General features: G+C 51.0%; 1 protein-coding gene across 2 annotated transcripts; it reads right to left on the bottom strand.

Annotated features, from left to right (window-relative positions):
• On the bottom strand, positions 1-22,207 carry KLHL26 (kelch like family member 26). 2 transcript variants are annotated; one of them, XM_058858890.1, is made up of 4 exons: positions 22,022-22,207; positions 6,210-6,392; positions 2,998-3,222; positions 1-2,819 (listed from the first exon to the last, which is right to left on the bottom strand). In XM_058858890.1, exons 1-4 carry the CDS (start codon positions 22,066-22,068, stop codon positions 1,238-1,240), a joined length of 2,037 nt encoding a protein of 678 aa, XP_058714873.1. In that variant the 5' UTR covers positions 22,069-22,207; the 3' UTR covers positions 1-1,237. The 2 variants fall into 2 exon arrangements, with proteins under 2 accessions (XP_058714873.1, XP_058714874.1); XM_058858891.1 differs by lacking the exons at positions 2,998-3,222; positions 22,022-22,207.
• Positions 22,208-27,075: the final 4,868 nt, after the last annotated feature.

The raw sequence follows: 27,075 nt of genomic DNA, 5'->3' as shown, positions 1-27,075 counted from the left end.
TTGTCACTAAAGGTTGCAGCCCAGGATTTATTTTGCAGCGGGATGCAACAGCTCCTCTACAAAAGGAGGCCGTGTGCATCCAAATCAAGCTGACACAGATACAAAACAAAGCCCTTGGAAACGGAATTCCTGATAAAAGCAGAGATTTTTTGCAATTCATTCCTCAGATTAAATAAGGAAAATGGCTTGGAGGAGAAAGTTCAGGAAGTGTTCTGTGCAAGTGAAGGTTTTACAAAAACGACAGAGCCATCTTAAAGAGATCTCTTCATTTAAAATACCACCACAACAACAACAACAAAAAAAAACAACCACATTCCAGTGGGGCTCCCATCATTTTGGGATGCCAAGGAGCTCATTCACAAGGCAGGGAAGAAAATCTTCCAGCTGCTGAAGGAGTAGCACCCACCTCCTTTACCGGAGGAAGAGTTGGGATGAAGGTGCTGGGAAAGGTGAAAATCCTGACCCAGGATCTGCAGGAGCTCTTGGCTTCGCTGACTGCAGAGCTCTTATTGCCAGGGCAGCCGAATTTTTGGCACTTCTAAACCCAAATAATCACGCCTGTTTATATATAATCAAGCTTTCACCATGGCTTTAGTGCTGCAAACCCCAATTAAGGGAGAATTTCTGCACTAGAGGAGCTGGAGGGGACGAGGAATTACAGCATGATCCAAGCAGTGAAGACCAGAGGTGTGCAGGGATAAATATTCCCTTTTTCAGGAAGGGAAGAAAAGGAAAAGTCACCTTTGAAAAACAGGGATCTGCATTCCCAACCCAAGCACCTGAGCTCTTGTGGCTCCCACTGTCCTTTTATTGCTTCTGGAGGTCAGTGTGTTACACAGCTTTTGGTTTGGGTTTTTTTTTTTGGCTTTTTTTTTTTTTTTCTTTGTTTGTTTGCTAAAAATCCAACAAAGCGACCCACAAGGATTTTTATTTTTGGAGCTATTGATAAAAAAACCCCCACCTGATCTCTTGGAAACAAGACCCCAGTGCTGAGTGACTCCTGAGCTGCCAACATTTGCAGTGCATGAGGCCGTTAAAAACACGAGAAATCGGCAAAACTCACCCCCAGAAAAAAAAAAACAACAACCAAAAACCCAGAGAGAGGAAAGAAAAGCTTTTCCCAGCTGGAAAATCCGTTCAGTCTGACAAGTGCTGCTGGTGGAATCACCTCAGCAGGACTCCCCAGCAGCAGGAGGAACTTTCTGGAGCTGTTTTGTGTCCCACCAGCCCCCCAGGGTCACCTCTGGCTCGTCACCTGCGGGAGGATAACGGGGGCACAGGCGATGCCAGCAAAAGACTCTGGGAAGTGCAAATCCCTCTCCCACTCGTCCGTCTCGGTGTTGTAGACCTGCACGATGCTGGTGACGTTGTTCAGGTGCCAGTTGTAGCCCCCAACGATGTAAATCTTTTTTTCCAGGAGGCAGCAGCCGGCCTCCGACTGCCCCGCGCGCATCGGGCTCACCGTGGTCCACTGGTCCGTCTCGGGGACGTAATATTCCACGGCCAGGACGTCGAAACACCGATCCACGTGGTCCATGCGGCCTCCCAGGGCGTAAATCCTGCCGTTGGCGCTGACCATGGCGTGCAGCACCCTGGGCTCGTTCATGGGGGTCTTAAACTCCCACTGATCGGCGGCGGGGTCGTAACAGTGCAGCGCTTTCTTGTCCTCCACGGAGATGCCGTAACCCCCCGAGATGTAGAGCCTGTCCCCCACCGTGGCCCCGGCGTGGCCCCACGTCCTGCGCTTCAGGGAGCACACGTAGCTCCACTCGTTGTCCTTGGGGCAGTATTTCTCCACCGAGGCCAGGCTGCCCGAGCGGTTGCGGCCGCCCGTGGCGTAAACCATGCCGCGCAGGACGTTGAGCTGGAACTGGATCCTGCTCTCCTGCATGGCCTGGATGCGCAGCCACCGGTTCAGGTGGGGGTCGTAGCGGTAGGAGACGTCCACGGCGCCCTCCCCGCTGCGGTACTGCAGCTGCTGCCCTCCCACCAGGTAGACGAAGTTGTCCAGCACGGCCACGCAGGAGTGGCTGCTGCCCACCTCCATCTCGCTCAGCTCGCGGAACTGGCGGCCGCCGGCGTCGGGCAGGCAGAAGACCTTGGAGCTGACGGTGCGGTCGTTGTCGGTGTAGGGGGTGCCGCCGAAGGTGACGAGGGACAGCACGTCGGAGCGGATGGCCGTGCGCGGAGACTGCATCTCGTGCTGCCGGAAGGGCAGGATCTGGTAGTTGAAGGCCTCCAGCAGGTACTGGCGGCACAGCACGTCCTCCACCATGATGTCCAGGGTCTGCACGCTGTCCACCAGCTCCGAGGATTTCATCAGAGGGAAGCGGATGTGGCAGAGCACGCGGCTGGCGCTGGCGCGGCGCGCGGGGTCGAACTGCAGCCAGCGCACGGCGGCGCGGAACAGCTCGATCTCGCTGCAGCTCTTGAGCTTGTTGCTCCGCAGGAAGAACACCAGGCGCTCCAGGGGCAGGTGGAGGAAATCCTCCTCCTCGGAGATCTGCAGGAAGTGCCTGAAGGTGAAGGCGTCCACGGATTCCTTGAGGGAGGCCAGGCTGAAGGTGGTGGCCATCTGGCCGATGTTGAGGCACGTCTCCACGCTCATGGCCGACTTCAGGAACTCCTCGCACAGCTCCACCACCGGCACCATCTGCAGGAAGACGGCGGCTCCCAGCACGTCCTGGATGCAGTCGAGGTCCAGCGTCACCTCGGCGCTGTAGGCGAAGTCGATGATGTGCTTCAGGCCCTTGGCAGAAACGCCTTTGAGCTCGATCACGTCCTGGCTGGCTTCTCTCATCCCTCCCGTGAACATCGCCCTGCAGGTCAGCGACACGAACACAGAGAAAAAATCCCCGCCCCCGGTGAAGCAAAAGATGCAGCACCTCGGAATTGGATTTTCTTCAACACTCTGACTCTCCTAGGCTGGGGAAGGGGGGAATAAATCAAGGCTAAATCTCTGCGAGCCGGGAGGAATGAGAGTGTGCGATGACTTACATAAGGCTTGCATAAACAGCGCGCTGAGCAGCAATACTCAGCAACTGGAGAAGGTTTTCAATCCCACTGGCAGCAGGAATTAAGAGCAGACCACAGGACCGAGCTCCAGGAGGAGGCAGAGCTGCCAGAGCAGGCAGTGAACAATTCTGGACACCAATGAACCCGTGATCTCCGACAAGAACGGATCCCACGGGAGCTGCACCAGCAGGGATCGGGAGCTGCGCCCTGGAGGGTTTTAGGTTTAGGATTTGGGAGCACAAGGAAGGAAAACCCCGTGGTAGGAGGCCACGGTGATTCCTGGCAGCAAATTTCGGGCCTGTTACCTCACAGGGAGCCACGAAACGGCTCAAAAAGTGCAGGTGCAACCCATCTCAGGAACAGCTTTGGTCTTCCAGCAGAACCTCTCCTCCAGGGCTCCTTCCCAAAGCCTGGAAAAATGGGAGCCGCAGCCCCTCCGGCAAGGCCGGCAGCAGGGGGCTGACAGGCAATTAAACAAAAATGGGGGGGAAAAGGCTCAGTTACAGCACAGCTGCGAGCACATCGCTCGCCCAGGCCACGCTGAGCTCAGGGATCACCTCCTTGGGAGGCTCCAAAATTCCACAGGAAGCGCATTCCACGCCCGGGGCCGGGAGGCCGCGCTCCCAGCGCCGGGGGCAGGATGGGGACGGGGTTGAGCTCGTGGGGTTTGGGTCATTTTTGGCCCTTTGGGCCATTTAGAGCCCATCCCAGAGGGTTTTGTGGCTGGGGGGAAAGGTTTGCAGCCCATGGTGCTCCAGGAGAGGAGGCAGAGGAGTTTTGGCTCAGGTAAAGGCAGAGCAGGTGACACGGAGTGACACGGGGAGTGTCACCACACACATGTCCCAGCAAGTCCATGAATTGTCACACAAAACGCCTCAAAACTGCACATTTTGGGTTGGTTTTTTTCCACCTTCTCTTTTCCATGGGAAAGGTAAATCCGTGGTGTCACCAGAGCCGCCTGCACCGACTCCAAGGTGCGAGTCAGCCCCAAAAAATGCTGACCAGACCCTGCACGGACACAGGAATAAAGGAACATCTTGGGAACACTGTCAGAAGACAGGAGTTCCAAGTTTCCTGTCCAAACCGGGCTAGAAAACCTGCTGCCTTCCAGCACAAACCCAAGAAATCCTAAATGACCTAAAGAAGGAAATATCTGCCTGTGAGCTCAGCCTGCTGTAACCCAGTGACCAGGAACGCTGTTCCCAATTATTTGTCCGTGCAGCAGATGAGAGAATCCTGCTGAAATCCCTGAATATCCCAGCCCTGATCCCTCAGCCCAGAGGACACTTGGCCACGTGTGTGCTCCTGCACCAGCTGAGCAGCGAGAGGAAAGCGTTTTATTGTTGCCATGCTGAAGATAAATCATCAACTAAAATGCAATTCCCTTCGAAAAGCGTTATGGTTCTAAAATGCTGATTATATAAATGCTTCAATTTCAATCTTTTCCCTCCCCCTTCCCACAGGATAAAAAAAAAAAAAAAAAAAAAAAAAACCAAAGGAAAAAAAAACCCCACAGAGTGTTTTCAAAAGCTGGATTATTCTGCCATTGTTTCCCCAGGACAACTTTCTTTAGCACCACTGAAGTTCTAAGGAGGAACCTACTCAGCAATTAGATTTCAACCCTGAAAGCAGCCTGGCAGTGGCCCTGCAGCCAGCAGGGAGGAACAGAACAGTGCCTTTAGCATTTGGGGGGAGAGCAGCTCCAGGATGAATTGTGTGTGGGATAAACCGGCAAGGTTGGTGTTACCCCTGGGAGAGAGGAGGGGAGAGCAGGGAAAATGAACTGGGAGCAGCTGAAGGATGGATGGGTCTTTGTTTACCTGCATGTCAAGGGATGGCAAATCCCATCCACAGGCGCTTTTCCACCCCTCCCAGAGCCTGGAGTGGATCCCAGCTCTCCCTGAGTCTGAGCCTGCCCTGCTCATGGTGTTTCCAGAACGTTCCTCACTTCACACTGCCACTGGTGCCACCCCAAAAAGATCCCAGACTCAAGGTCATTCCCAGCCAGAGCTGTTCCAAGAGTGTTTGACAGAGAGAATCGGTTCTGAGGGAGCTGGGAAGGGGCTCAGGAGGAGAAAAGGAGGCTCAGGAGGAATTTTGGACAGGAGGGGACAGCCAGGGGACACCAGGACAAGGACAGCTCTGCTCCCAGGGGACACCAGGACAAGAGGGAACGGCCTCAGGAGAGGCTCAGGGCGGATTTTGGGAACATTTCCCCATTTAAAAGGTGGTCAGGCTTTGGCAGGGGCTGCCCAGGGAGGTTTGGAGCCCCCACCCCTGGAGGTGTCCAAGGAATTCCTGGACACAGCACTCAGTGCTCCGGTGACAAGGTTGAGCTCGATGAACCTGGAGATCTTTTCCAACCTCAACAACAACCCAGTGATTCTGTGACAGATAAAAAACCTCTTTCCACTCAGGACTGAATTCCCTGCCCTGCAATTCCCTCTGCACTAATCTGGGTGTGGGAACTCCTCATCGTGCTTCTGTTTCCAACCCCAGCAGCTGGGAAAATCCTCCTGGGATCTTCTGGGATCACTCAGGACCGTGGTGCCCTGGGCAGGGAGCCCTGCACACACAGCAGTGGTGCCCAAAGGGAACAGCAGCATGGGGTGCTGTCACCCTGAAAACTCAGCTATTGAGCTTGCTGACATGGTTTTCTAAGGACTTTCCCAGGACAGTAATTTTAAACATAGAGATGTGTCCATTCTTTCTGTTCCACGTCTTGTGATGGGCATCTCTCCTGGCCAGTGCAGTGAGAAAGTGTTATCCTGACCATCCAATCCCTGGCCGTGGTCAGAAACCTGTAAATCCTGGAGGGAAAAATAAACTTTCTCTTTCTTTCACCACACCTCGACCTGTGTCCGTGTGATCTGTTCATCTTCAGTGGTAACAGTGTGCCTCATTCTGGAGCCCTCGCTGCCACCTCCAAACCACAACAAAAGCATCAACACCTGCCCAGGTGGGGTCAAAAGCTGAGCTTGGACTCCTGCCTTGGCCCAGCAGCTGGAGCTGAACCATCCTGAGTGCAGAGGGGCTGATCCTGAAGCTCCACCTGCCTGCAGGACATCCCTGGAGCAAACCAAACCTCCAAAGGCTTCTGTGGGGTGGGGAGGTTGGGGTGTGGTGGGGGAGGATGGGGACACACAAAACCCCTGGGAAAGGTGAAAGTGCCTGCTTCCCTACGGGATTCTCACCTGAAATAGTCACTGCAGGCAGCCAAGACAACTTTATGAACCTGAAACACTTCATTATTTATAGTGAGGATGACATCAAGCAGCTGAGCCTGGGCTCGGAGCGAGGCCAGTCCCTGCAGCAGCGTGGTGCTGTGGCCAGGAGCAGAGAACGTGCATTTCAGGGTGCTGTTCTTGTCAGCCATGCTAAAAACAGAACAAGAGAGACAGGCTGGTTTGACATGAACACGGAATGGCAGAAACCCACCCGGCCAGACGGGAACTGGGAGCACTTGGAAGGCAAATTCCCCACCTCGAGAGCCACCCCAGAGAACACAGGCACCTCGAGCTCCCTTCTCCCAGCACAAAACACATTTTCCACATTTTCCAGATCTCCTCTGGCACCGCTGCAGCACATGTGGGGCTCCAGACACCACTCAAACATCTCCTGGGGCCACAATCTCCAAGGAATGTCCCAGAGTCCACCAAAGCACAGCTCCTCCTCACCACCCTCCCTGTCCTGGCCATCCCTGCCAGCCCCATCTGATCCTTCCCCTCTGCCTGACCCCCAGGAGAGGAGCAATAAAAAATGCAGAATATTGCAATGCTGCCCTGAACAGCGTCAGCTGCTGGAGCTGCACTGTCAACAGTCCCCTCCCAGCGTAAACATTTCCTTGCTTTTCCCAATGCCTCTCACACGTGTTCCCAGCAGATCCCGGGATCTGCCTGGCCTCAGATGCACTTGGCACTGGGAACCTTCCTCTGCTCCATGGGAAGAGCTCGGGGGATGCTCTGGAAAGAATTCCAGAGCCAACTGCAAGATTCCCTGAGCCTGCTGCTGGGAAATCCCAAATTCACTGGCAGATTTCATCCAGCTCGGAGAGACTTCCCAGGATCGAGATGCTGGAGAGAAAACATTTTCCTGGGGAGAAAACACAGGGATCCATATTTGGGATGGGGCTGGGGTTCCCAGGAGCATCCCACTGCTCGGGCTCTGTGATTGTGAGGAATGTTTTATGGAAAAGTGACAGCAAAAAAAAAACCCCAAGGAGATGATCCCGAGTCTGGGAAGATGTGTGAGCTGCTCCCAAATCCACAGTGGGAGAGAGCACTCAGGACTGCACTTAGAGGGAATTATTATTATTATTATTATTATTATTATCATTATTATTATTATTATTATTATTATTATTATTATTATTATTATTATTATTATTATTAGTGGTGGTATTGTTTATTATTATTGTTGTTATTATTATTATTATTATTATTGGTGGTGGTGGTATTGTTTATTATTATTATTGTTGTTGTTATTATTATTAGTGGTGGTGGTATTGTTAATTTTTATTTTTATTTTTATTATTTTAATTTTTTATTATTATTATTATTATTATTATTACTATTACTATTATTACTATTACTATTACTATTACTATTACTACTATTAGTGGTAGTGGTATTTATTATTATTGTTATTTTTGTTATTGTTATTACTATTTTTATTATTATTATTAGTGGTGGTATTGTTTATTACTATTATTGTTGTTATTGTTATTTGTGGTGGTGGTATTGGTTTATTATTATTATTATAATTATCATTATTATTTTTATTTTTATTTTTATTTTTTATTTTTTATTTTTTATTTTTTTAATTTTTATTTTTTTATTTTATTTTTTTATTTTTTAATTTTAATTTTATTTTTATTTCTATTATTTAGGTGAAATAAAGCACCAGAGGCAGAAAGGAGCAGGCTGAGGCTGAGTAACCCCAGGGTTTGCTCCAAGCCTCCTCCCCCAGAACTCCTTGGAACAACAACAGCAGCCACACACAATGGAGCAAAGGAGCCGGCGAGGTCAGGGAGGAGTCAGGGAGGTGGGAGAAGCAAAAATGGGATGTAAACAATCCTCAAACAATGAGGGAGCAGGGACAGGACTCGCTCCTATCGGCTGCAATTTCCTGCAAGCTGCAGGGAGAGGGGAAATCTGGGATGTCCATCAGAGCACCGGGGCTCTGCAGCACAAACCAAACCTTGGCAGGTGCTTCCAGCTCCCAAAACTCAGGAATGAGCCCCAAAATCCATGGGGGCTCCTCTTGGGATGTCCATCAGAGCACCAGGACTGGCTCTGCAGCACAAACCAAACCTTGGCAGGTGCTTCCAGCTCCCAAAACTCGGGAATCAGCCCCAAAATCCATGGGGGCTCCTCTTGGGATGTCCATCAGAGCACCGGGACTCTGCAGCACAAACCAAACCTTGGCAGGTGCTTCCAGCCCTTAAAACTCAGGAATGAGCCCCAAAATCCATGGGGGCTCCTCTTGGGATGATGTTCTGCTGGGGTTGGGTGCTCTGAGATGCCCACCCTAAACCCAAGGTGCTCTGAAGAGGCTCGGAGCAGAGCGTGGAGCGTTCCTCGCTGGGATAAACGGGATTAGGGAACAGGCAGGTGCTGACAGGACCTTTATCCACACCAAGAAATGCCTGTCCACTCCGGCTCTTCCCAAGGAAAAAGAGGGAAGAGATTGGAGGGATCCTCACACATCAGAGCCCTTTTCATCCTCCTCTCTGAACTTGGATTTGCTGGGGGAGGAAGGAGGAAAAGTCACTGCTCCCTCTGGATCAGTCACCCAGCAAAGCCCCAGCTCCAGGACAGGTAAAATCCACAGGGATGGATCCCATGGGAGCCAAAATTCCCGAGTTTAATGTGACTTCATCACACTCCATCTCCTCCAGGACTCTCCTCATGGGGAATTCTTTCCTCAGTGCTTTCTTTTTTCGTTTTCTTTTTTCATTTCAAACTTTGAAGCCTTTGGGGTTATTCCCTTTGGGAATTCTGTTCCTGGATGCCCAGCCCTGGCAGGGCAGGGTGAAACAACGAGCGTCACCTGCACAAATATTCCTCTTTTTTTTTTTTTTTTGTTTTTATTTCCTTTTCCTCAATTCACTTTTACAGCATTAGCTCAGGGCGGGTTGGTGAGGGATAAAGGTGTTTGGATTCATTTCAACAGGTAACAGAACCAGGAAAAACTCAGTGTTCTGGTTCCTTTGTCTATTTACAGGGATAGAATAAAAGGATCCAATGATTACACAATACCCTGAGGAGGGGAAAAGAAAAAGCAAAACAAAAGAAAAGCGTGGCTAATGTCCAGAAAAAAAAAAACAAAAAAACAAAAACAAAAAAAAAAACACCCAAAAAACAAAAAACCAAAAGGATTTTAAGGAGAAAAAAAATCAGCTGGAAACAAAACAAAATCCACAGAAAGCATGAGAAATCAAGTGAGGGATTTACAGAAAACCAAGGGGGAGGAGGAGAGGTGAGAGAACAGCACCAAGCAGTGTTTGCTCTGCGGGGAGAAAAAAAGGGATTTGTGATAAGAGCAGGCTTGGCTGGACACAGGAGCACGAACCCACGGCCTTGGCTCCCACTCCAGCACCGGGAATGAAGAAGAGGAGCAGCAGCTGGATGCCAGAGAGAGAAAAAAATAAATATATAAAAGCCTTGAGCACAAAAGGAAGCCTTGAAGATGTGAGAGAGCCTTTGTGAGGCTGTCCCTATCTCATCCCACATCTCCAAATGCCGTGTACTTTGTTGCTTAACAATTTGTTACAGCAGGAACAGCCTGGAAGACAAAACTTGGGAAGAGTTGAGTCTCCTCCTCGCAGCTCAGAACTTGCCCAGGAGATAAAAACCTTTCAGCACAACAGGGAGAAAGTGTTTATTCCTCTCCTGCCCTTTCCTTGGGAGGCTGGAGAGCTTCTGGAATTTTCCTTGGGATGTTTTTGTCCTGAAGAAGCTGGAGTTTCATGGGAGGGTTTCTGTGGTCCTTCAGTGTTGGAGTCTGAGATACAGACTGTGTGCCCTTGCTTTTAATATTTAGTTCCAGGATTCAAGGAAACACTGAATTTCATATAATATGAAATTCATGTGCATGTTTTCATGGTGACACATGGAAACAAATGTTAAAGTTAGATAGGAAATGTGTAAATGTGTAGATTAGAAAGTTTCTTAAATCACTGGGTGAAAAAGTAGTTTAGAGAACAGGGGACAAGATGGAGGATTTAGGGTGTTGTCTCTTGTCCTTCTTCTTTCTTCTTCATCTTCTTCTCCTGGGGGTTTTTGGGTAGTAGTAGGTGATTGGGTAGAAAATGTCACAGTGCAGCACACAGGTGTTGGGTCATTGGGTCACTAAGAAAAATAATTTAGTTGGCATCTGTTAATTGGGTAAATGGACATATAAAAGACCTTGAAGAAGATCTTTGTGAGCCATTTTACCCCTTTTCTATCACAGTGCACATAGCTCCTTGTACCTTGTAATGCTGATAAGAAAAAATAAACAACTGAGACCGAACGAGAGAAAAAACCGCCTCCCTCTCATCAATCTTCAGTTCAAATGGAAAAAGAACCCAAATCAAAAAGTCCCTAAACAGACACTTCAGCAGCTGGGCTTGGAGAGGGCTCAGCCGTGGGATGGACACAAAAACCCAGGGCACAAAAATCCATCCCACGGCGAGGATCCCACCAGCCAGCCGCCTCCAGGGCACAAAAATCCATCCCACGGCGAGGATCCCACCAGCCAGCCGCCTCCAGGGCACAAAAATCCATCCCACGGCGAGGATCCCACCAGGCAGCCGCCTCCAGGGCACAAAAATCCATCCCAAGGCGAGGATCCCACCAGCCAGGTGCCTCCAGGGCACAAAAATCCATCCCACGGCGAGGATCCCACCAGCCAGCCGCCTCCAGGGCCTCTCCCACGGCTCTGCTGCCACCAAGGTGGCTTTGCAGGGACAGAAATCCCTTTTTCCATACGGCAACAGCTGTCAAAGGGATCCTTCCAGCCCTGGCACGCACGGCAGGGGCAGCTGGAGCCACAAGGGCGATGCCTCCTTGTTACCTCTGTCTCTCTTTTCTTTGCTTCCTTTGGGCTCTGTTCTCTGTGGATATGACTTTCTATATTCTCCCAGCCTCCTCTGGGCTGAATTCTCTGTGAATACAGTTCTCTATAGTCCCCCAGCCTCTTCTGGGCTGAATTCTCTGTGAATACAGTTCTCTATAGTCCCCCAGCCTCTTCTGGGCTGAATTCTCTGTAAATACAGTTCTCTATAGTCCCCCAGCCTCTTCTGGGCTGAATTCTCTTTAAGATACAATTTTCTCTTACTCTCTACCTCCTCTGGGCTGAATTCTCTGTGAATACAGTTCTCTATATTCTCCCAGCCTCTTCTGGGCTGAATTCTCCTGGGATCTTTCCTCGTGGGGAGTTCCCCTTATCTCCGTCTTCGTCACTCGAAGAAAGCCCCCGGACTCATTAGGTTCAGATTTCTCGGGTTTATTAAAGGATTTTTACAGAGCTTGGCAGGTCCATCCAGACTAACTGCACAAGCTTAAATCACCACAGCCTGGCTCATCTTGTTTTAATGATACAAAATGGCCCCGAAACACGCGGCCTTTTCACTCTTATACTAATTTCTATCCTATTAACTACTGACACGTATATTGTTATCATACCTTAACAAATAAGTTTTCTAGATCTACTAACGTAATTAAAAGTGCGACTAACTCTAAACCAATTACATTCTGTGCTTCTATAAACTGCAGAAGTATGGAGAAGAAGGAAGAAGAAGGACTAAAAACTACACCCTTTTCCCTCCATCTTTACTCCATGTGTGGAACCCTCTTAAAACTTATACTTTCACCTCTGTGTCAAAAAAACTATTTTTCTACTTCTTATTTAATCTCCTACAAGCTCTGGCTTATTCAGGGATATTTAGAAGCCTTTTTATCAGTATTATATACAATTGATGTATTTTCTAGAGAATTTCACAAGCAGAGAAATTTTCCTGCATTTCTAGACTCCTACACCTCCTGGGCTTCTCAGAGGCTCTGGTGGCATCCCTGGAACCCCCAGTGCCAGGAAGGGGATGGAGGATTTGGCTCTCAAGGCAGATTTTTTTTTTCCATCCCATTTATAAGTGTTCACCTGGATGTGTTTTACCTTGATGGTTTTTTATTGGCGTAACAAGAAAACTGATATCTGACCTTTGCTTGAAAGAAAGAAGAAGGAAAAGAGACAACACCCTAAATCCTCCATCTTGTCCTCTGCTCTCTAAACTAAACTCCAAATTAACTTTTTCACCTTTTTAAGTGACTTAAGAAAACTCTCTAATCTGCACATTCACACTTTTAGCTTTTCCATCTAACTTTAACAATTATTCTCATGTAACACCATGAAGAAAAGCCCAGAAATTTCATTTTTTATGGAATTCAGCGCTCTCCTGGATCTCAGAGGCGAGGGCACACACTCTGAGTCTCAGCCTCCAACAGCAGCAAGGGTTAAGGGAGGGGTTCCAGGCAGGAGGGAGGCAGGGAAGGCAAACAGGGCCAGAAATTCTCCTGCTGCTGCACCCAGAGAGGAGCTCAGCCACCACACTCACACCATTCCCAGCGAGGAACACTCGGGCTTTGACCAAAACCAGATGGGGAGAGGAGGCACCTGGACCTGCCAGAGCCCTCTGAAGATGAGAAGTTGAGCTCCAGAATCAGCTCAGGCACAAAGAACATCCCAAGAAGAAGCGGCCCCTGGCGCTGCCTCCTCCGTTCCCCACGGCGTCACGTGGAGCCCGAGATGCGTTTCCAGCTAATGAATCATTTTTACCAAATCTGTGCTGATGATTAAAAACATCAAAGCTGGAATTAAAGGCTTACCAAGCATGAGTTCATATTTCAGCATGTTTGCAACCACTGCACGGCTACAAGTGGAATTAGAGCAGGACAGATTGGAACATTTCAGTGATTGAATTAAGGGAGGAAAAATCTCCTTGCCTGTCGTGTTCCTCCTCTTCTCTTGGTGCTCTCCATCCCAGCTCAGCATCCCCACATTTCCCCACTTTTTGGGCAGGTGCTGCTCGGTAATTTTTCATTTCAGGAGAAACTCAGGGGGGGTTTTGGCAGGATTCCTGAGCAGGGCAAACTTCCAAGAGCCAAACTCTTCCATAAACACCAGCTCCAGAGGTGGGAACGGCTGGGGGACAGCAGGGGAAGGAGGAAAAGCAGCAGAATTTGTGGAAAAGCACCGGGAATTGAGGGGCACAGCTTTTCCAAGGCTAAATAAAAACAGGGTTGGGATTGCAAAATAGCCAGAGAGGCACCTGCAAGGAATTTTTAGTGGTGAGAGAAGCAGAACTCCCATAAAGCTGGAGAGTAACTTTATTTAGAACATAAGGTATGAATATTAAGGACCTCCTTTAGGAACCTTTGACAGGCAGCATTATAGATATTTTAATAATGCAAATCATTTAATGCCTTTAGTTTCATGCCTAAGTAAAAAAAACACATTTAGATTCTGATTTTTAAACTACAATTAAGACACTTAAAATCAAAACAAAAGTCAAACTCCCTCAGATAAGTCACTGGTAGCCATGGTGACTGTAATATTTCAGATCCTGAGGCTTTATATCACATGCCCAAAGGATGAAAATGAGTTTTCAGCACTTCACACTCACAAATTCTACGTTAGGGCAGAAAGGCTGAGCCCTCCAGTGAGGATTTGCTGCTTCCCAGACTCTCATTTGGCATTTTGGGATGACGTTCCCGTGGCCTTTGGATCCCTCTTGGAAAACACAGCAAGGAATTTCCTTGGAAGTTTGGGGGAAAAGGAGGATGAGGCACGAAAATACCTGCCCTGTTAACCTACTTCTGTTCCCAGCAGCCTTCCCAGCCAAAATCAGCAACCACAACAAGCACTTAATGATCAGCAGCTAATTAAATATTAACACTCTGAAGGAAGGGTTGTTTTCCAGTGAAACACAATCATCCTCCAGGAAGATATGGGTGCTGGAATAAAAAAAAAAGCATTTAATCGATTTCTTTGTTCCCTTTTCCAACTCCTTCCCTTCATTTCTGCCATTTCCCTCCTCTGCCTCCACTCATTTTCCACTCCTGACACCATCTCTTTCATCAAAGCAATAAATAAAAGGAGAGAGCCTGAGCCTAATATCGCTATTTAAAAGTGACTGGCAATTTGCAGGGCTCAAATAAAGAGATTATAAATGGGGCTGAGTTTCAGGAGAAGAGATACTTTGTGTGAAAATAATGGACCTCTGGAAAATGCCTCAAGTGCAACAGCAAAGTTTGAAAAGTCTCCAGCCTGAAAATTTAAGGGAAATTAATGTTTGGCAAAGGGAGAGCGAAGAAATATTGGCTGTTTAAGAAAGAAAAAGGATAAAGCCCAGCAAACAAAGAGGTTTTTTAGTTCTGTTTCAGGGCCCCAAAGGTTGGTCCCTCTTCCAGCAGCTGCACTGGTCAGCACTGGGATGGGACTGGGCAACCCAGGCCTGACTCAACCCTGCAACTTTGTGAAAACAGCAATTAAAGCTGGATTTTACAGAAACCAGGAGGCACCTGGTTCATTTTCCAGTGTTTTCTGTTTCAGGTCCTGCTGATCCCCTCATTTCCTTATCTCCATCCCATTTCCCCCAAGCTGGAACCACAGACACCCCAGAGCCCAAAGGTAAAGCAGCAAGAAGCTTTTTTAATTTATTGATTTGCTAAATATTATTAAATTTTTTTTTATACCCTTAGAAGTCTCAGACTTCTAAAAATCTAAATTCTAAATTCTAAAACTTCCAAAAATCTGCTTTTTTCTTTTCTTGCGAGCCGGACTCGCTCGGGGCCCAGCAGACACACACGAATTTATTCTGCTCCCAGGCATCAATCAGGAGGTTGTTTGCAAGCCAAAGGAGGTGGGATTTTGCTTTCTGCACTAATAAAACTGGATGGATGTCAAAAAACTGCCTGGCCTGGTAAAACAGAGCAGCAAAAAAGTGGAATTTGAACAATTTGAACAAAAAGTGAACAATTCCAACTCTGCCACCACCTGGGGCTTCAGCTCTGGGCAGGACTTGCTGCACCCAGGATAAATTGGGGGTGAAGGGAAAGAAAAACTGCAGCAAAAAAAATCCAGAATCAGATTTTTTTTTAATGTTTCACAGAGCCAGAGGCATTTTTGTGTTGGTGCACAGTGAGAAAAGCAGTTTGGTGCTGGTCACAATGACCAGGTGAGAGCCTGAGAGGGGCTTGGAGGGGCAAAAATGTCACAGTCAGATTAATTACAAGTTACATTTCTCTTTTTTTTATATATTTCGAGCCCACAGAGGGTTTTGTCCTGTGCTGAGGTTCTCCTCAAAGCTGTCCCAGCAGAGAGGTGGCAGCTGCAGAGGTGACACTCATCATCATCAACACCCTGCCCTGTCACCACCTCGACCTGCTCCTGTCATGGCTGAAAACACAAAGCTGCTCCTGGTGGTGATGATTTTTTTGTCAGCTCCAAATTTAATCCCTCAGAGCCAGGAACAAGCAGAGCAAACCCAAAAATCACTGGGAGCACGGCTGTGACTGTGGCTGTGACAGCAGGGACAGGAAAAGTGGAATTTCCATCCCATAAAATCCATCTCCACCCCAAAATCCAGGCTCCTCACACACTCAATATTCCCTGACAGCTCTGATTGAAACACTCCACGTTTCCCCAGCTTAGGGTTAAACCCTAAAAGCGAAACTACGTCCAAAATAAGCTAAAAATCAGAGTTGTGCCCTGCTGATGGAGCAGAGCAAAGGCTGGGAGGCACCTAGTGGTGTCAGCAAGCACAGCAGAGCCACCAAAGCCACCCCAAAAGTGTCACCTGGGCCACCCACAGGCACTGCTGGATGCTGTCCCCCACCCCAGCCTCACCCTGTCCCCTCTGGGAGCTGAGCAGAGATGATCCAGCCAAAAATCCAGCCAAAAATGCATTCAAAAATTCAGCCAAAAATTCAGCCAAAAATTCAGCCAAAAATTCAGCCAAAAATTCAGCCAAAAATTCAGCCAAAAATTCAGCCAAAAAATAATCCAAAAATGCATTCAAAAATCCAGCCAAAAATCCAGCCAAAAATGCATTCAAAATTCAGCCAAAAATTCATCCAAATATTCAGACAAAAATGCATTCAAAATTCAGCCAAAAATTCAGCCAAAAATTCAGACAAAAATGCATTCAAAAATCCAGCCAAAAATTCAGCCAAAAATTCATACAAAAATCCAGCCAAAAATTCAGCCAAAAATGCATTCAAAAATTCAGCCAAAAATTCATTAAAAAATCCAGCCAAAAATTCAGACAAAAATTCATCCAAAAATTAATCCAAAAATGCATTCAAAATTCAGCCAAAAATTCATCCAAAATTCAGCCAAAAATCCATCCAAAAATTCATCCAAAATTCATCCAAAAATTCACCTAAAAATTCATCCACAAATCTGTCAGGACCTGTCCAGGCTCTGCCCAGGTCACCTTCCCTGTGGGCACAAGCTCTGCCAGCAGCTCTTCACTGCAAGAGGAACTCTCCCCACCTTGTCCCACCCCTCCACAGCTGGGATGAAGTCAGGAAAATTCCCAGTTTTTCTGGAGCTCCTGGGAGCAGCACTCGTGGTTTGTGCAGCACGGATTGCACGGCCTGGGCAGTGTGGAAATAGAATAAGAGGAGAAATTCCGTGTGTTCCTCTCCCCTCCCTGCACCTCCAGCCTCCAAATCAGAGCCTGGCAGCAGGCAGGGAGCTCAGGAAAAAGCAGCACAAAGTGATGGAGAGCAGAGAGCAGCGATAAAACCCCCGTTCTTTCCATGGAAATGAAGGAATTGGAGTTTTCCAGCAGCTGGGAGCAGCTGTCCCAGCACTCAGCATGGAATTCCAGCTCAGATCTGCCTGCAGCCCATTCCTCTCCCCACCTGAACCCTCTGCTTTGTCCCCATCACCACATGGCTTTCTCCCCCAGCTCCTTTGTGCCACCCTGCCCTGAACGGAGCCACCCAAGGACTTTTCCTTAAAAAATCTCAAATTTCTGTGCAACTCCAGCGTTTGATAAATGAGAAAGTGGGGGAGACACTTGAGCCACCTGTGAGGCTCCTCCTCACAAAGCCACGGGGTAGAACAGGAACCTGTAAAAATCCCCCAAATTTATTTTTGGTGTAAATAAAACCCCCAGCTCGGGGCTCTCCCAGCACTGCAGGAGCAGGCAGCAGTTATTTTTACAGTGATTCACTTCGAGCACAAACATTTACACCACGTCTACCAGATCTAACAACTAAATCTGTCTGAAACTTGCCATGTGGCAGAGGATGGATCATAGAAACCCCACAAAAAAACTCCACTTCAGCTCCAAAAGGGAAAAAATATCAAGTCTGATTGAAGGGTGAAGCTGTAGGAGATGACAGGAACAGCAGAGCAAGGCAGGCTCGCAGCCCTTTTCTTCCCCTCTTTGTGGTTTTACTCCATCCCCTGGATATTTCTCTCTTTCCCACCACTTTCTCAGAAGGAATAAAGTTTGGGAAGCTTTCCCTTGATGGGAACCCAGATATTTGTGATAAGATCTTGCCTGTTCATCCCGGTTTTCACAGCAAACACTCCAGTGTGACCTTCCAGGGATTATTCCCAATTAACTCCTCAGCAGCTTGTCTGGACACCTCAATTAATTCCCAAGAAAGGCCTGCACAAGGACATTCTCTCCAGCATCTGGGATGAGTTTTTCCCAGATTTTTCTCACCCTGCTTTGCACAACCCCACCTCACCAAGGCTGCAGTGGCTCGAGCACAGAAACTTCTCCTGCTGCGGGTCCTGAAGGGTTCCACGTCTCCTCTCCCCGATCCCAAAGTGCTACAGAGAGAATTCTGCAGCCTGAAACTCCCTCTACGTGACAAAGAGGGCTGGGAGTAAAATATGAAACCCATTTGTAAGTCATGAAATTCTACCCAAGGAGGAAGAGAGGGGGAAAAAAACCAACCAAACAACACCCAAACCCCAAGTTTATTTCAAAATAGAAGATTGGAGCTGTTTGCTTTTCAATGGCCAGGAGTGGCTTTATCTCGTGTCCAGGGCCTTTTGTCCCACAGCCTTGCACAGCCTGTTCTGTGTGGAATGAAAAGAGCAGGATCCCAGCAGAGAAATGAATTTTTCCTGCTCCGGGGCAGCCACAGCAGCTCCCGGGCAAGTGGCAGCAATTCCAAAGATGGAAATTGTGCCCGTGGTGTTGGAGCTGCACCATCCCAAAGGCATTTGTGAAACAGCCCCAGAGCCTCTGCCCTCCTGCCTGGGAGAGCAAAGGGAAAGTGCAAAATGTCACGAGTGGAAGCACCCAACAAGGAATTGCTGCCGGCAGGGAATGCCCTTGGAATCCTCCTCAGCACATCCAAAGTCCTCCATCAGGTTTCTCCTCGTATTTCCCCTCTAAATCCACCTTCAAACAAGTTTAAAAAACCTTTAAACTGCCCACCAAGGAGAAGCAGGATCCAAACTTCAATGGGCTTTGCTTTAAAATGAACAAAGAAAATAAACAGGCGGCGATAGGGAACATGACGGAGCTGCAGCTCAGGGGAATAAAACTGCTGCAGCTCCAGCCTGGGTGATTTATCACAGCCCTGAAACAAATTACTTCCATTTCTCACTGCTGCACACTCAGGGAACTCCCAAGTGCCAGGGGAGAGGTGCTACCAACACCTGGAGTGAGAAGTGCCGGAATTCCTGTCTGAGAAAGGGAAAGGAGGCGCAGAGGGATAAAATGAGATGCCAGAGTGGAGCTTCACCGAGCACAGATGGTCATTAGGGGGGAAAAAATAGCATTTATCGATAGGTGAGGATTCAGAGAGGCTTCTCCAGACTGAACAAAGCCTGGGAGAGCTTCCCCTCCACGGCCTGTGCTGATTTCAGGCGGCAGCGAAGCTGAGGATGAGCGATGCTCTGAGGTGAAGTGACAGCCTGAGAGCACCAGGGGAACATCCCTGAGACAGAACCACAACTCCCTGAGCACCGTCCAACACCAGCTCCAGCTGTGGCTGGTGACAGACAGGAAATCCCTGGGAACAGGAAACTCCTCTGTGAGCAGGTACTGCCTGCAACACCCTGAGCATCACCCAGAGCATCAACCTGACAGGTACCAAATCACCCCAAAAGGTACTGCCTGCAACACCCTGAGTATCACCCAGAGCATCACCCAGAGCATCACCCCAACAGGTAACGCCTGCAACACCCTGAGCATCACCCAGAGCATCACCCAGAGCATCACCCAGAGCATCAACCCTAACAGGTACCGCCTGCAACACCCTGAGCATCACCCAGAGCATCACCCAGAGCATCAACCCTAACAGGTACTGCCTGCAACACCCTGAGTATCACCCAGAGCATCAACCTGACAGGTACCGCCTGCAACACCCAGAGCATCACCCAGAGCATCAACCTGACAGGTACCAAATCACCCCAACAGGTACTGCCTGCAACACCCTGAGCATCACCCAGAGCATCACCCAGAGCATCACCCCGACAGGTACATCACCCCAACAGGTACCGCCTGCAACACCCTGAGTATCACCCAGAGCATCAACCTGACAGGTACCGCCTGCAACACCCTGAGTATCACCCAGAGCATCAACCTGACAGGTACCGCCTGCAACACCCAGAGCATCACCCAGAGCATCACCCCGACAGGTACCACATCACCCCAACAGGTACCACATCACCCCAACAGGTACCACATCACCCCAACAGGTACCACATCACCCCAACAGGTACCACATCACCCCAACACGTACATCACCCCAACAGGTACCACCTGCCCTGTGCTGCTTCAAAGCCTGAGTGACCCCCAAAATCAGAGACCTGGGGGTGTCTGCAGGCTGAGCAGAGGGGATGGGGGGCAGCAGAATGGGCTGGAAACACCGAAAATTGGGTGTATTTAGAGCTGCTACACCTGGTGCCTCTATGAACCCACAGAGCTGGTGGCTCCACACAGGCTGGGACTCAATGGGGGGGTTCTGCTGGGTGGGATTCACTACAGGATTCCCTACAGCATTCTCTACAGGATTCCCTATAGGATTCACTACAGGATTCCCTACAGGATTCCCGACAGGATTCACTACAGGATTCCCTATAGAATTCCCTATAGGATTCTCTACAGGATTCCCTACAGGATTCCTGGCAGGATTCCCTACAGGATTCCCTATAGAATTCCCTATAGGATTCCCTACAGGATTCCCTATAGGATTCACTACAGGATTCCCTATAGAATTCCCTATAGGATTCCCTATAGGATTCCCTACAGGATTCCCTACAGGATTCACTACAGGATTCACTACAGGATTCCCTACAGGATTCCCTATAGAATTCCCTATAGGATTCCCTACAGGATTCCCTACAGGATTCCCTATAGAATTCCCTATAGGATTCCCTACAGGATTCCCTACAGGATTCCCTATAGAATTCCCTATAGGATTCCCTACAGGATTCCCTACAGGATTCCCTACAGGATTCCCTATAGAATTCCCTATAGGATTCACTACAGGATTCCCTACAGGATTCCCTATAGAATTCCCTATAGGATTCACTACAGGATTCCCTACAGGATTCCCTATAGAATTCCCTATAGGATTCCCTACAGGATTCCCTATAGAATTCCCTACAGGATTCCCTACAGGATTCCCTATAGGATTCACTACAGGATTCCCTACAGGATTCCCTATAGAATTCCCTATAGGATTCACTACAGGATTCCCTACAGGATTCCCTATAGAATTCCCTATAGGATTCCCTACAGGATTCCCTATAGAATTCCCTACAGGATTCCCTACAGGATTCCCTATAGGATTCTCTACAGGATTCCCTACAGGATTCCCTATAGGATTCCCTACAGGATTCCCTATAGAATTCCCTATAGGATTCCCTACAGGATTCCCTACAGGATTCCCTATAGAATTCCCTATAGAATTCCCTATAGAATTCCCTATAGGATTCCCTGCAGGATTCCCTATAGAATTCCCTATAGGATTCTCTACAGGATTCCCTACAGGATTCCCTATAGAATTCCCTATAGAATTCCCTACAGGATTCCCTATAGGATTCCCTACAGAACTCTCACTATTTTCTGCTTTAGAGCCTCCCCCTAACCTCATCCTCCCTCCTCACACACCCCACGAGCTCCAACCATCGCTCCCTTCCCGCGGGCCCCGCTCAGGGCAATCCCCGGTACCGGGGCACTGAGCACCGGGCACCGAGCACCGAGCACTGAACACCGGGCACCGAACACTGAATACCGGGCACAGAGCACCGGGCACCGAGCACCGAGCACCGGGCACTGAACACCGGGCGCCGAGCACCGAGCACCGGGCACAGAGCAACGGGCACTGAGCACCGAGCACCGGGCACTGAGCACCGGGCACTGAGCACCGGGCACCGAGCACCGAGCACCGGGCACCGAGCACCGGGCACAGAGCACCGAGCACCGAGCACCGGGCACTGAGCACCGGGCACTGAGCACCGGGCACCGAGCACCGAGCACCGAGCACAGAGCACCGAGCACCGAGCACCGGGCACTGAGCACCGGGCACTGAGCACCGGGCACCGAGCACCGAGCACCGGGCACAGAGCACCGAGCACCGGGCACCGAGCACTGAACACCGGGCACCGAGCACCGGGCACCGAGCACTGAACACCGGGCACAGAGCACCGAGCACCGAGCACTGAACACCGGGCACAGAGCACTGAACACCGGGCACCGAGCACCGAGCACCGGGCACTGAGCACCGAGCACCGAGCACCGGGCACAGAGCACCGGGCACTGAGCACCGAGCACCGAGCACCGGGGTACCGAGCACCGTGTACCGATCACCGAGCCCCGAGCCCCGGGCCGTGCTGCCGCCTGCCAGCGCCCCCAGGCAGCGGCTGTCGGTGCGGCCGGGCCGGCGCTCCGTGCCCCGGGCCCGGGGAGGGCGCGGGGGCCCCGCGGGCCGATGGGGCCCGGCCCCGCTGCCCGGCCTAGGCCGCGCCGGTCCCCGCTCACCTGCTGGGCCGCTCCGCGCCGAACTCGGCCCCGCCGGACTCCGCCATCGCCGAGCGCCGCCGGTACCGCGGGGGAGGCGGAGGGGCCGCCGTTAAAGGAGCAGCAGCGGCGGGGACCGGGAGCCGCGGGCTCCGCTCCGCGCCCGCCGGGCCTGGCGCCGCCCCGCCGGCACCGCCGTGTCACCGCCCCGCGGGAGCGCCGGCTGTCACCTCCCCGTGGGGACAGGGGGACTGTCACCTCCCTATGGGGACCGGGGGATTGGGGGCTGTCACCTCCCCATGGGAGCGCCGGCTGTCACCTCCCCACGGGGACAGGGGACTGTCACCTCCCCATGGGGACCGGGGACTGTCACCTCCCCGTGGGGACCGGGGGCTGTCACCTCCCTATGGGGACAGGGGGACTGTCACCTCCCCACGGGGACCGGGGACTGTCACCTCCCCATGGGGACCGGGGGCTGTCACCTCCCCACGGGGACCGGGGGATTGGGGACTGTCACCTCCCCATGGGGACCGGGGGACTGTCACCTCCCCACGGGGACCGGGGACTGTCACCTCCCTATGGGGACCGGGGGACTGTCACCTCCCCATGGGAGCACCGGCTGTCACCTCCCCATGGGACAGGGGGGCTGTCACCTCCCCACCCGGACCGGGGGACTGTCACCTCCCCACCGGGACCGGGGGATTGGGGGCTGTCACCTCCCCACGGGGACCGGGGGCTGTCACCTCCCCATGGGGACCGGGGAATTGGGGACTGTCACCTCCCCATGGGGACCGGGGAATTGGGGACTGTCACCTCCCCACCGGGACCTTCCAGCCTTTGCTGCAGCCCTGGAAATCCCAGCACTTCCCTCGGGATTCCACCTGTGGGTCACTCACTGTCACCTGAGCATCACTGTCACCTGAGCATCACTGTCACCTGAGGATCACTGTCACCTGAGGGTCATTCACTGTCACCTGAGGGTCATTCACTGTCACCTGAGCATCACTGTCACCTGTGGGTCACTCATTGTCACCTGCAGGTCACTCACTGTCACCTGAGCATCACTGTCACTTGAGGATCACTGTCACCTGTAGGTCACTCACTGTCCCCTGTGGTCACTCACTGTCCCCTGTGGGTCACTCACTGTCCCCTGTGGGTCACTCAATGTCACCTGTGGGTCACTCACTGTCCCCTGTGGTCACTCAATGTCACCTGTGGGTCACTCACTGTCCCCTGTGGTCACTCAATGTCCCCTGTGGGTCACTCACTGTCACCTGAGGATCAATGTCCCCTGCAGGTCACTCACTGTCCCCTGTGGTCACTCACTGTCACCTGTGGTCACTCACTGTCCCCTGCAGGTCACTCACTGTCCCCTGAGGATCAATGTCCCCTGTGGTCACTCACTGTCCCCTGCAGGTCACTCACTGTCCCCTGAGGATCAATGTCCCCTGTGGTCACTCACTGTCCCCTGCAGGTCACTCACTGTCCCCTGTGGGTCACTCACTGTCACCTGTGGGTCACTCACTGTCCCCTGTGGTCACTCACTGTCCCCTGCAGGTCACTCACTGTCCTCTGTGGGTCACTCACTGTCACCTGTAGGTCACTCACTGTCCCCTGTGGTCACTCACTGTCCCCTGTGGTCACTCACTGTCCCCTGTGGTCACTCAATGTCCCCTGTGGGTCACTCACTGTCCCCTGAGGATCAATGTCCCCTGTAGGTCACTCACTGTCCCCTATAGGTCACTCACTGTCACCTGTGGTCACTCACTGTCCCCTGTGGTCACTCACTGTCCCCTGCAGGTCACTCACTGTCCCCTGTGGTCACTCACTGTCCCCTGAGGATCAATGTCCCCTGTGGTCACTCACTGTCCCCTGTGGGTCACTCACTGTCCCCTGTGGTCACTCACTGTCCCCTGTAGGTCACTCACTGTCCCCTGTGGGTCACTCACTGTCCCCTGCAGGTCACTCACTGTCCCCTGTGGGTCACTCACTGTCCCCTGTAGGTCACTCACTGTCCCCTGCAGGTCACTCACTGTCCCCTATAGGTCACTCACTGTCCCCTGTGGTCACTCACTGTCCCCTGCAGGTCACTCACTGTCCCCTGAGGATCAATGTCCCCTGCAGGTCACTCACTGTCCCCTGTGGTCACTCACTGTCCCCTGCAGGTCACTCACTGTCCCCTGAGGATCAATGTCCCCTGCAGGTCACTCACTGTCCCCTGTGGTCACTCACTGTCCCCTGCAGGTCACTCACTGTCCCCTGTGGTCACTCACTGTCCCCTGCAGGTCACTCACTGTCCCCTGTAGGTCACTCACCGTCCCCTGTGGTCACTCACTGTCCCCTGCAGGTCACTCCCCTGCCTGCCCCACCCCGTGTGCAGCCAGCACACTGCGGTCACAGCCCTGCTGGTGACAATCCCTCCTTGCGGGCCACCTGGACCATCCCGGAGCAGGATTTGTGTCCCGGAGCCGCAGGTGCAGGAGCAGCAGAACCCTCCAGAGGGTGCAGTCCTGTCACCGCAGCTCCAAAGCCGCCTCCATCCCCACACATGCTCGGCATCAGAGCCCCCCAGCCCTCCCCAAAGGCACCGAGGCCACGCGGGGTCCGTGTAATTCCTAAAGCCGGCTCGCATCTGCTGCAGGGGGCATTCCAGTCATCAGTGGGAATCAGGAAATTATTCATAGCGCTGGCCCTGCCAACGGCCGGGGGTAGATTTCTTTGATTTCCCATGCTCGGTGTCCACATCTGTAGAAGGGAAAGGGGGGAATTCGTACATGAGAATAAACGCGCTTGGAAAGCCGTGAAAACTCCCTTTCAAGTCAGCCTGATGAAAACTTCATGTTCTGGAGCTCTCTGCTTCAAGGAGAGCAATCTGTTTCGAAGAGGAAAAGCTGTGTATTTTTCTTATTTAAACCCCCTAAATCTGCTGGAGCATTAAAAATATTTGGCATTTCCACAGCACATTTCATTCCCAGCTCCAAATGCGTTTTACAGACATTCATTAATTAAGCCTGGCAAAACCTTGGGGAGAAAGGGAAGCAGTTCTTATTAATTTGCTATTTTGTGTTGCTGCAGCACACGGAGACCCCGGGCAGGACCTCGGGGACGCGCAGAGGAGGAGATGTCAGCGCGGGAAGAGGCCACGGATGGACCCTCCTGGTGTTCCATCCCCTTCTGGATGTTCCATCCCCATTCCTTCTGGAATTTGGAGCTGCAGGAGCTCCCAGCAGCTCTGCCCCCTCTCCAGGGGTGATCCTTTTGTTGTTGTGGTGTTTGGGGAGGGCTCCTGCCCCTCCTTCCCAACACCTCGTGCTTGTCCCGCTTCCAGCTCGGCTTCGTTTGGCACCTTCCCCTTTCTCTGGGGTCACTTCGTGGAATCACCGAGTTCTTTGGCTTGGAAAAGACCTCTGAGAGCAGCGAGTCCAGGCTGTGCCCGGTGCCCACCCTGTCCCCAGAGCCCTGAGTGCCACATCCATGAGCTCCTTGGACACCTCCAGGGGTGGGGGCTCCAAACCTCCCTGGGCAGCCCCTGCCAAAGCCTGACCACCTTTTCCACGGGGAAATGTTCCCAAAATCCGCCCTGAGCCTCTCCTGAGGCCGTTCCCTCTTGTCCTGGTGTCCCCTGGGAGCAGAGCTGTCCTTGTCCTGGTGTCCCCTGGCTGTCCCCTCCTGCCCAAAATTCCTCCTGAGCCTCCTTTTCTCCTCCTGAGCCCCTTCCCAGCTCCCTCAGCTGCTCCTCACCCGATCCCCACACCCTGATCTGTGGAAGTCTTCAAACAAACGCTTTCCCCCCGTTATTTTTAGGTGCACCCCGACATCCCAAGTGCAGCAATTTCCGTGCCACGAGGGGCTGTGGTTCTCTCCATCCCAGGTGGGGCAGCCGTGGGAGCCGGCAGCGTTACACCTCTGCAGGAAAAACGGGGCCAGGCTGGATGCTGTAAATGCCTTTCACATGTTCCCCAGATCCCAGTTAAATTGAACCCCAGAAGGTCTCTAAAAAGCAGGAAAAATGCATTTATAAGACCCTGGAAGGAAGATGAATTCTGTAACGACTCTGGTGACCAGGCGTGCTGACTTGTGTCATGTGGAGGAGGAACCAAGGGGGGGATTTCTTGTTATTTCATATTGCTGATGGGATTTTACCTCTGGCAGCAAATCCAGGAACTTTTTAGTTACCATTATTGTTTGATTTTATGGGCCATTTGATATTTATTTTTATTTCTCTTCATTATTTGTTGAGTGCACTTAGCCCCCTTCCCCGAGCAGCCTGCCTTATATCTAAGGTGAATTTTATGACCAGTGTTAGCACAGCAATCTGAGCAACTCACACAACTGTAATATATTTATCCCCTGCGCTCAGTATATCCAGGCAGGCCTGGAATTCCTACTGTGGAGAGTCTGCCTGGAAAATCCCAACTCTAACTGGACTGGGTTAAAAAAAATATATATAAAAAAAAAAAGAATAAACTCCAAACTATTTACATTCTTCTCCTTTCTGATCTTGATTTCAAGGCTTTGGGATCTATTTGAGTCATATTTTCACCTTTTTTTGGGGGGTTTTTTTTGGTTTTTTTCCCTTGCAAAACATGAGGTCTCTCCGTGTACCTTTTGCTGCAAGCCAAGCTCTTGTGTATCCCACGGCTCCCACAGCTGGGCTTTAAAATCCACAGCCAACACTGGGAGAGTAATGACAAAATCATGAGCTGGCAGCACTGCCTTTCCCTCAGACCTCCTCATTTCATCCTCCTCAGGAGCAGGAATTCCTCCCAGCTCCCAGCACCAGCATCCAGGGGGTTTTTTTTCCAATTTTTTAGATTTTTCCCAGCACATGGGTTGTTTTTTGGGTTTTTTTTCCCCCCCAATTCTTGTTACATTTTTGGCTGCTTTATTTTCCCTTCTTGTGGAGGAGGCTGCCATGACCTCCCTGGCTGTTCCTGGGTGAAATCCCGGCCTGACCGGAGGGTGTGGTGGGGTTTCTCGGTGCCAGCGTTTCTCCCTGCTGTTATTCCCTCGGGATTTCTGCTCTGCTGCTCCCTGCTAATCCCTGTGTAATCCCAGCCCGGGGAAGGTCGGGA

Source organism: Poecile atricapillus, chromosome 28 (assembly GCF_030490865.1).
Source record: "Poecile atricapillus isolate bPoeAtr1 chromosome 28, bPoeAtr1.hap1, whole genome shotgun sequence".
In the NCBI taxonomy this organism is placed as follows: domain Eukaryota; kingdom Metazoa; phylum Chordata; class Aves; order Passeriformes; family Paridae; genus Poecile; species Poecile atricapillus.
The sequence above is the reverse complement of the archived record's forward strand: the minus strand, read 5'-3'. Positions and strand labels throughout refer to the sequence as shown.

Bases quoted from the DNA above. Each gene is read 5' to 3' on its own strand.
- KLHL26 (XM_058858890.1), bottom strand. From the start codon at position 22,068: ATGGCGGAGTCCGGCGGGGCCGAGTTCGGCGCGGAGCGGCCCAGCAG. The intron at 3,223-6,209 runs GTGAGAATCCCG...AAAACCCTCCAG, and splicing joins GCCTGCAGTGACTATTTCAG to GGCGCAGCTCCCGATCCCTG. The intron at 2,820-2,997 runs GTAAGTCATCGC...GCTGACCTGCAG, and splicing joins GCTGTTTATGCAAGCCTTAT to GGCGATGTTCACGGGAGGGA.